The sequence below is a fragment of the Drosophila mojavensis genome, unplaced genomic scaffold, assembly GCF_018153725.1.
Source record: "Drosophila mojavensis isolate 15081-1352.22 unplaced genomic scaffold, ASM1815372v1 contig_74, whole genome shotgun sequence".
Lineage (NCBI taxonomy): Eukaryota > Metazoa > Arthropoda > Insecta > Diptera > Drosophilidae > Drosophila > Drosophila mojavensis.
This window is the reverse complement of record NW_025318899.1, coordinates 12663913-12673981: the sequence shown is the minus strand read 5'-3', so window position 1 is coordinate 12673981 and position 10069 is coordinate 12663913. Positions and strand designations below refer to the sequence as shown.

The window sequence follows — 10069 nt, the reverse complement described above, 5'->3', positions numbered from 1 at the left end:
GCACTGATTGCAGTTAACCTTTGCCCAATCTTGCTTCCCCTTTCCCACTCTCGCTCTCACTCTTTTTCTCTCCGTGTCTCTCAATCTCTGCTGGAGTCCACACCTGTCGCTGTTTATTTTAATAACTCAATTTTATGGCCCTGGTTACAGGTTTTCTTTTTCTGTGCTGCGGTTATTTATTTATCTATGTGCAGATAGCTTTGGCCATGTCCTTTTACCGACTGGGCCATGATTAATGCCAGCCGGCGAGAGTTGCCTTACTCGTTTCACATTTAGCATTGCCAAAATATTTCATAATTCATTTCGAAGACAGACCTGGTCACAGGCATAAAACAGCTATAAATGCGCATACAAAGTTTTATTACCATTTCACAAGTTGGCCATACGTAAACCACTCTCTATGCCATTCCATTGGCCTAAGCACATACCCACAAACACACACATATACACACTCATACACATTTCGCCATTCTCATTCTCTCTCTCATTTGCCTATTAACGTTGCTCTGGTGCGCCATAAATCTAAAAGATAGATTTATGCAGCATCTTCATGTGTGTGTGTGTGTGTGTGCGTGTGTGTGTGTTCTATGTCCATATCTGTATCTGTAACCCACAATCAGTGCTTCAGTATGTGAGCTTGTACCAAATACCGCATTTATTTTGTACGTGTCGGTCTTAACATTCAATTTCCTGTACTACTTTTACTCAGTTTCCCGGCTGGCTGGCTGACTGGCTGGCACATGAGTCGGCCTTCCACAGGCAGGCTCCTCATTGCTGTACAAATGAAAAACGATGTCTGTTAAGGCATTTGGATTGCCTTCTGAAATATTATTATATATTATTATAAGAAATTGAATTATTATGAATTATTAATTGAATTATTATCGAAATTGTATAGGTTAAGTACTTGAAGCTGAACCACTGTACAGAAAAGTTGTTATTGTACGCGCTAGCACGGGAGTGTCGCTCTCCAAAAGATCGCTCTCTCGCTGCTCGCTGTTAGATGCGCATAGGTGCGCTCTCTACTGTGCAAGCTGCGCTTGCGTTCATGTTAAATTTAATAAATTCAGTACAAAATTGAACACCGGTGCCAGCACTTCGTATATTTCAGAGAGACCGCAAGTTGCTGTCTACTTTTTTTTATAAATATTATACACTGGCCATCGAAGGACCAGACTCCTTTTGGAAGGACATTTTTGGCGCCCCCGGGTGGACACTCTCTGGAATTGAAGGAAGCTGGATTATGGATTTTGTGGATAATCAGGGAAGTACATAAATACATAGAGCACATAGATGACCAAGTAATGCAAGCCATAAATAAATAAATGCATTACTTGAGACATACAAAATATTAATGTATGTACAATCTACGCCTATGTACATTGTGTTGAGCTTATTTCAAATTGAAATTTAAAAAAAATAAATAAAAATAATAATAAGGTGCATATTGACCTTTGATCTGCAAATAATTCAATCTCTATTGCCTCGCATAATCCAAGTTTTCTTTGGCGCCGCTAGTGTGTTACAGTTTTTTTGCTCATTTTCGTCTCGCACTTTCGTTTTGCGCTTGCGCTCACAGCTTGCACAGATAATTGCGCTCTTAATTTACGCTCTTCATTTGCATGCGCGCTTGCAATATCGTTTGCACTCGCGCTTGCACTTATAGTTGCGCTCTCGTTTTACTGTCTCGCTTGCACATATTAGTGCGCGCTCACTTTGCGCTCAGTGCATACTCACTTGCTATATCGTTTGCACTCGCGCTTACACAGCAAATTTCGCTTTAATTTACGCTCATCATTTGCATGCGCGCTTGCAATATCGTTTGCACTCGCGCTTGCACTTATAGTTGCGCTCTCGTTTTACTGTCTCGCTTGCACATATTAGTGCGCGCTCACTTTGCGCTCATTGCATACTCACTTGCAATATCGTTTGCACCCACGCTTGCACACGCAGCAGCGCTCTCGCTTTGCGCTCAAAACGTGCGCTCGTCACTTGGATATATTTTCGCTCAAAACTTGCACTCTCGCTTTGCGCTCATTGTATGAGCTCGATCTGCACTTATATTTTGGCATTCATACCGGCGCGCTCTCGCTTATGAATGCATTGCACTCAGTCGCTCAACAGTCAAATATAACTCAATAGACCACTTGCCCAAATAGTCACTCAACATTTTGGTTGTTGTCTTCGCTATATCGTAACAGTCACTCAAGTATAGTTTAACACTGCCAGCGTAATATATTGAGATTTATTACGATCGCGCGCATTTGTTAACATTCTTGAATTGCTCTTCGCTTGTTGTCATACATTAAGTGAACTTTTATTTGTTTCGATTGAAATTGGTTTCAACTGAGCATCACTTATAGCATCATGACTAACAAGCGAGGAAAGAATAGGTCTATGGACGAGTCATCATCAGAGCGTGTCGAAGCTCTGTTGGCCGTTTACAAAAATGTTACAAACGACATAACACGCATTAATAAATCATTAAAAGATTACACTAAACCAGTAGAGCCATTTGAAATTGAATGTCGACTTGAGATATTGAACCGCTACATAGAAAAGGCCTTTAAGACACAACAAGAGTTGGACGACATTAACGCAGATTTAGTGCCTCGGTCAACGTTAGAAGATTTGTGTGTATCGACAAAAGCACTTCTTATGAAGCGAGGTAGTGATAGCCAACCTAAAAGTGAGAGTCCCGCTAACTCTACAATGATTAGCTCAGTGTCACATTCTAGGAATCTACCGAATATAAAGCTGCCAAAGTTTAGCGGAGAATATTCGGAATATAAGAATTTCATTGGACTTTTTGAGAGTTTAGTCGACAACGAGCCAGGGTTATCAAATATAGAAAAGTTTAACCACTTGTTGTCATGCTTGGACAAAGAAGCATTAGGCACTGTCAAGGCATATCAGGTGACAGATGCAAATTATCCAAAAGCGTTAGCTGCTTTAAAAAATGTGTACGACAATCAGTGTCTCATATTTTTTAACAGCATTTCAAAACTATTTGATCTCCCACACATGTCCGAACCGTCAGCATCATCTTTGCGCATGCTGATAGACTCAGTCCGTGCCATTTACGAATCTCTTTTATCGCTAGGATCTGATAAGCAGATTTCGAATGCCATGCTCATCCATTTGGTAATGATGAAAGTGGACGCTGGCACGCGCTCTAGGTGGGAAGAGAATCTTGACTACAATAAGCTTCCATTGTGGCAAGATTGTGAAGCTGCCTTGAACAGACGGTATCAGCATTTAAGTGCTGAAGACTCATCTGGTCCACGTCGTAAGGTAGCTCAGGATAATAAGAAAAGAATTGGGAAAACTTCTCTAGCTGTCGCTCTGCCAAGTGAGCCGCAGAGTCCCAAATGCGTGTTTTGTAAAAAAGAACGATCACTTCATTCACTCGTGCTCGTCGTTCGCAGCAATACCTTGCCAGAAACGTTTTACGTTCGCAAAGAGCTATCCGCTCTGTATAAATTGTTTGCGAACAGGACACTCAGTGGCTGCTTGCAAATCAGCCCACTGTCGTGTGTGCTCTAAGCCGCACCATACCATACTGCATAGATACAGCTCTGAAGCGGCTCAAAGTAGCTCAGCAGTTGTATCAGCAGTCCCTCGTGTCACTTCGTCACAGATTTCATCTGTAAATCACGCACGGATAGCCTCTGATCAAGTTCTTTTGGCAACTGCAGTTGTGAAGATAAAAGATCAATCTGGATCTTATCACTTAGCTAGAGCTTTATTAGATTCCGGCTCGCAAGTAAATTTCATAACTGAAGAACTGGCAAAACAGTTGAAATTAAAACGGCAAAGATCTGGGATTCAATTGTTGGGCATTGCTAATTGTCAGTCATCTGTTCGGCACAGCGTTCAAACTTCGATAGCGTCCCGAACGGACGACATAGAAATCCGAACAGACTTTGGTGTGTTACGTTCCATTTCGTCGTATCAACCAGAGAAGCACACTGAAGAGATCAAGGTACCTGATAATGTACAATTAGCTGATCCTCAATTCCACAAGCCGCAACGTATTGATTTGTTGCTCGGTGCTGATATCTTTTTTGATATATTAAGAGAAGGCAAAATAAAAGGATCCGATAACAACCCAACATTGCAATTGACTGCCTTTGGTTGGATTGTATCTGGTCGCTGCCGAACATTGAATGCAGCTACTAGTTCGTCGACTTTCATTAGCGTCGTAAACGACGACATAGCTATAGATTCAATAGTTCGCAAGTTCTGGGAGTTGGAAGAAAAGCCAAATACAATTAATTCGAATTTGTATACCCCAGAGCAACAACTGTGCGAGAAGTCATTTGTGGAGACTATTGGCCAAACTACCTCGGGTCGTTTCAGAGTGTCGCTGCCATTCAAATCAAGCCCACATTGTCTTGGTACGTCTTACGACACAGCCAAGCGACGATTTCTGGCCTTGGAAAGAAGAATGAGCAAGCAAGAAGACATTCGGCCAATGTATATTGACTTTATGAAAGAATACTTGGCCTTGGGTCACATGAGCCCAACTAACAATCAAATTCCGAGAGAGCCGCATTATTTCATCCCATATCAATGCGTGCTAAGACCGCACAGCGCATCCACTAAACTTCGAGTAGTGTTTGATGCCTCTAGCAAGTCCTCCTCTCAATTGTCGCTGAATGATCTACTCATGGTGGGTCCGACCATCCAGCCGCAGTTATGGGAGACTTTGCTAAGATTTCGACTTCGTCCTTGGGCTGCTACAGCAGACATCGCTAAAATGTACCGTCAAATTGAACTTGACGAGTCCCACCGCAACTTTCAACTTATTGTGTGGAGGGAAACGCCCACTGATCCGTTACAAATCTTTCGATTAAACACAGTAACGTACGGGACAGCGACTGCTCCATTCTTAGCAATTCGATGTTTAAAACATCTAAGCGACTTGCATGCTTCCACTCATCCAGCTGCTGCAAGATCGTTAGCCCGAGATTTCTATGTTGATGACCTGTTGACAGGAGCAGATAGCGTCGAAGAATTGTGCTTGTTGCATCGAGACTTGATCGCAATTCTTCAAAAGTTTGGATTTCCTCTCACAAAATGGTCGTCCAATTGTAAACAACTCGCAGCACAACCAGCTAGAAACGATATAGTTATTGGTCATCAAGAGGACACAAAAACATTGGGATTAATTTGGAATCCAATGAATGACAGCTTTAGATATTCCATGAACTGTCCAGTAGAAGTTCAACAGACCAAAAGATCCGTTTTGTCATTTGTAGCAAGGTTATACGACCCCTTAGGTTTGTTAAGTCCGATCGTAACTCGTGCGAAGGTCCTTTTACAGGAAATGTGGTTGCACAAACTTGGGTGGGATGACCAATTGCCTGTTCAAATGAGGCAAGAATTTGAGGCAGTAACTAGCTGTTTCTCAAATCTAAACTCGTTGCATATACCTCGTTACGTTGGCACACTTAAATCGAAAGGATGTCAAATCCATGGATTTGCTGATGCCTCAACGAGAGCTTACGGTTGTTGTTTATACGTAAGAATGCAAACAGATAAGGGTATCACTACCAGGCTGCTAGTCGCTAAATCTAAGGTAGCGCCCTTGAAAACAAAATCTGTTCCGCGGCTGGAGTTGTGTGCTGCAGAATTGTTAGCTACCTTATGGGATGCGGTAAGGAAAGTACTTGATTGTCCTATTAATCAAGTCACATTTTGGTCAGACTCTGAGGTGGTGCTTCATTGGCTGCGAATGCATTCATCTAGCTTGAACACATTCGTTGCTAATCGCGTTGCAACCATCCAAGAGTTGACAACTAATGTATCTTGGCGTCATGTACCAACGAAAGACAACCCAGCAGATATTGTATCTCGGGGATGTTCAGTTGAGGAGCTTAAAACATCATTGTGGTTTTGCGGACCAGGATTTTTAAAGCTCTCTGACACATTGTGGCCAGCCAACCCACAAATCACCCTATCAAAGGAGTTAGAGCTGCTAGAGAAGCGTAGAACTGCAATTACTATGATCGCGGTCGATGAGGTAGCAAATCCTATCGTACATCTTATTGAGTCAACGTCATCATTTTCTAAGCTAATCCGCATCGTTGCCTATATGTTCCGCTTTATCAATGGAAAACAAGAAAGTCATTCTTCACTTGTTCCTACAGCTTCTGAGTTAAGCTTCGCATTCCTTGCAGTTATATCTGTAATTCAACACATTGAATTCAGCGAAGAAATAAAGAAAATAAAGAAGTCAGTCGTGTTGCAACCGTCATTGCAAAAACTGACACCATTTTTGCACCCACATCAGCATGGCAGGCGTATGTTATGGTTGCTACGAGTAGGAGGTCGTTTATTGAAGGCACCATTAGCACATAATGCCAAATTCCCATTGTTGCTTCCAAAAAATGTCGTTTCGTAACGCTTTATTTGGAGCATTTGCATCACTCTCATTGCCACGCCAATCCCCTAGTACTAATGGGCCTGCTTCGTCAGCAGGTTTGGCTGGTCAATGCTCGACAGGCTTGCAGTGCAGTAGTCCGAAAATGTGTACATTGTTTTCGCTACAAGCCGAAACTCTTATCCCAAATAATGGGCAATCTTCCCGCTGATCGCTTACATGGAAATAGGCCATTTGAGATCAGTGGAGTGGACTTTTGCGGTCCAATACTAGTTTCGCTGGGAATTCGGGGCAAATCGCCAGTCAAAATGTATATTGCCATATTTGTTTGCTTTACTTCGAAGGCAGTGCATCTTGAATTAGTCACCGATTTAACCACAAATTCATTTCTAATGTGTTTATCCAGGTTCGTTGGTCGACGTGGGCTTGTCCGGAAGCTGTACTGCGACAATGCCACCAATTTCGTGGGTGCTGCACGCACGCTGGACCTCAAAGCTACGTTCCATGGCAACACAGCGGACATGGAAATGTTTGCTGCGGAGCGGGGCATGGAGTTTGTATTCATCCCTCCTCGAGCACCGCATTTTGGCGGCCTTTGGGAAGCGGCGGTGAAATCCGCCAAAGGTTTGCTGCTGAAAGCGATGGGCAGCGCTCGATTACGGCAAGACGAGGTGGCCACCGTGCTGGTCGAGGTCGAGGCCGTGCTCAATTCGCGGCCAATGGTCGCTCCCAGCAGCAACCCCAACGACGGCGAAGTGCTCACGCCAGGGCACTTCCTGATAGGAGCAACGCTCGTGCCGCTGCCAATCGCGTCCACAGAGCCAGTCGACGACGTCAAGCTGACACTATTAAAAAGATGGCAGCTGACATCCAACATCAAGCGTCGATTTTGGAACGACTGGTCAAGGGACTACCTGCTCAGCCTGCAGCAGAAGTCAAAATGGACGAAGGAGAGACAGAACATACAGGTCGGAGCAGTCGTGCTCGTGGGAGAGGACAACGCTCCTCCACAACAGTGGATGCTAGGCGTGGTGACGGAAGCCATAGTCGGAGGAGATGGTAGAGTGCGCGTAATTGTCGTTAAGACAAAAAATGGCACATATAAAAGGGCAATTCATCGCGTTGCACCACTGCCACTCCACTAATACACCATGTTATTGAAGCCCTGCGGCCTTTCAACGCGGCCGATGTTAAGGCATTTGGATTGCCTTCTGAAATATTATTATATATTATTATAAGAAATTGAATTATTATGAATTATTAATTGAATTATTATCGAAATTGTATAGGTTAAGTACTTGAAGCTGAACCACTGTACAGAAAAGTTGTTATTGTACGCGCTAGCACGGGAGTGTCGCTCTCCAAAAGATCGCTCTCTCGCTGCTCGCTGTTAGATGCGCATAGGTGCGCTCTCTACTGTGCAAGCTGCGCTTGCGTTCATGTTAAATTTAATAAATTCAGTACAAAATTGAACACCGGTGCCAGCACTTCGTATATTTCAGAGAGACCGCAAGTTGCTGTCTACTTTTTTTTATAAATATTATACACTGGCCATCGAAGGACCAGACTCCTTTTGGAAGGACAATGTCATTTAACAAGCAACACTTATTTCCAACTGAAAGCTGTATAGTTGTTGCAGCTCTTAAAGGCTTAGCATTTGGCATCCTCTGCGTATACGCAATATCCAGCGAGCAGAGCAATCCCCATCGGAATAGCCCGACTGGCGAAGACAGCCCAGCTGCTGTTCAATGCAAAACCCATTGCCATGCGTCATTCGAAATGCCCGGCAGCACTCAAAAGATCAAAGACAACAACAAGCATCAAAGCAATTCTATTGTCGAAGAGATTTAAAGGCCATCGATTCCACAGCAAACAACAACAGCAACAGCAACAGCACCAGCAACCGCAACAGCAGCAGCAAACAGCAAACAGCAAATACGCGATTAGGGATCGTCTTTGCATTGTTTCCAGCTAAGCTTGGCAACGATTCCTGCTCATATGAAATGTTTGGCAGTAAATTTTCCAGCTGAAGCATATTTTATTCATTTCGATTGCTGTGCTGTGTTTCTACAGGTGTTTAGAGCATTCCTACGTGCAATTCAACGTGCATATAATTTCAGAAAATTGTTTTCACTTTAGCTTCTCGACAATATTCATTTGCTTGACAATCGTTACCACTGAGAATGCCAGCTTGGCCATCTGTAAGAGGGAATTGCTATCATACTTATCGGAGCTCTTGATTTAGTAGCCCTCACCTCAATGTTGGTTCTCATGCAGATAGGAAAGATACCGCCGGCAATGAAGACAATCGGCTGTTGGGTCTGATGCAGAAAGAAGGCAAGAGTCGCCTTATAACGCTTGCTCGCACTTACCCAATCCGAATGAAAAATGGCATGAGTCAGATCGATGCAATCGTCTGCAATCAGCTCGCTGATGAAACAAAACGGAAATGTTTCGATCATCAAGACCATAATGAAGACGAACGTGGCCATGCCCGTCCAGATAGTCGAAAAGAACATTAAATTAACCATCGCAAGGCCCAGGCTCAAGCCAATCGATAGAAACTGAGCAAAAATGGGGCCTGTTACAAGTGGTCGAATGTCGTTCGAAAATCTGTGAATATATCGAATTTAATTTTAATCTTCAGTAGAACTCTCCTCCACTTACTGGAGAATATTTTTGTGATCTTTGATGCAGTTGACCAGCTTCGCGTACTCCTCATCGTCGCTTTGGCTCTGGCCCCTGCGCAATCGCTCAACGCGCGCTATCAAAAGTTTCATATGAGTTCTTAAGATGATGCCGAAGATTACCGGATAGACGTCTATAAATTGATCCATAATGACGGCTGCGGCTCCCATGAAAGATTCAATGCAAGCTGCTATCAAAAAGGCTTGCTTACTAGAATGGGAGTCCACGAACGGAATGTAGATTCCCCAAGGGGTAGACCCGGTTAGAAAGGAGCTTGCGCAGGTCAGCACGGTGTATGAGGTGTACGCTGTCTGATAGACCATATAGATGAAATTACAGCGTGCGACGCAACGATGTATGACTTCGCCTGCTCCCTCCTGGATGCATGGCCTATCCAATATATCGAGTAGCTGCTTTAACTGCTCGAAGCGCCACAGATTCGGTAGGATAAGGATAAGCTTTACTCCCAGGCAAGCCGAATTGAATGCGACCTGTATGGAAGTCAGAAAATCTCCAGGCGTGAAGCCACTGAAGTTGACGAAGTAGCTGAGGAAGAAGCCAAAGGGCATATAGGCGCCAGCTAAGCCCGTTACTAAGAACGCATAGGCGCAGTAGCTCCAGTATTTGGGATGGTCTCTCGATGGCGGCATCCAGCCAATAAATCGCATGCCCTTTTCCACATACGTGAATGCATCTCGAGATGGCCGCAAGTCACCAAGCGATGGCGGCCTCAAGTACTCAACCGACATATTTCCAGAGATTACTTCCTGACTCAATGAAACTCGGAGTAGAACTGCAAAGGGTTTCTTATGCGAATGGGCTATATATATCATTTGCTTTTCATATCATATTTATAAATCAATGCATTTCTTTGCATGTTACGTAAAATCTTCCATCTGCTATAGTTCTCATCGGAGTTGTCATAACAATCGCAAGATATAATTTTCACAGTTTGACAGTTGGGCGTAGCTCGGCTAAAAGGGGCGTAAGGCA

At 43.7% G+C, this 10069-nt stretch overlaps 2 protein-coding genes across 2 annotated transcripts; one reads left to right on the top strand and one right to left on the bottom strand.

Annotated features, from left to right (window-relative positions):
- Positions 1 to 1117: 1117 nt before the first annotated feature.
- LOC122757517 lies at positions 1118 to 7624 on the top strand. Its single transcript, XM_044009833.1, has 2 exons — positions 1118 to 1264; positions 6795 to 7624. The coding sequence occupies exon 2, from the start codon at positions 6910 to 6912 to the stop codon at positions 7531 to 7533; it is 624 nt and encodes a 207-aa protein (XP_043865768.1). The 5' UTR covers positions 1118 to 1264; positions 6795 to 6909; the 3' UTR covers positions 7534 to 7624.
- An 806-nt stretch (positions 7625 to 8430) lies between these two features.
- On the bottom strand, positions 8431 to 9848 carry LOC6582240 (odorant receptor 42b). The gene is made up of 3 exons (XM_044010276.1): positions 9056 to 9848; positions 8644 to 9004; positions 8431 to 8587 (listed from the first exon to the last, which is right to left on the bottom strand). Exons 1-3 carry the CDS (start codon positions 9823 to 9825, stop codon positions 8519 to 8521), a joined length of 1200 nt encoding a protein of 399 aa, XP_043866211.1. The 5' UTR covers positions 9826 to 9848; the 3' UTR covers positions 8431 to 8518.
- Between the last annotated feature and the right edge of the window lie 221 nt (positions 9849 to 10069).

Bases quoted from the DNA above. Each gene is read 5' to 3' on its own strand.
- LOC122757517 (XM_044009833.1), top strand. From the start codon at position 6,910: ATGGAAATGTTTGCTGCGGAGCGGGGCATGGAGTTTGTATTCATCCCT.
- LOC6582240 (XM_044010276.1), bottom strand. From the start codon at position 9,825: ATGTCGGTTGAGTACTTGAGGCCGCCATCGCTTGGTGACTTGCGGCCA. The intron at 9,005-9,055 runs GTAAGTGGAGGA...TCGATATATTCA, and splicing joins GATCACAAAAATATTCTCCA to CAGATTTTCGAACGACATTC. The intron at 8,588-8,643 runs GTGAGGGCTACT...TCCCTCTTACAG, and splicing joins GCATGAGAACCAACATTGAG to ATGGCCAAGCTGGCATTCTC.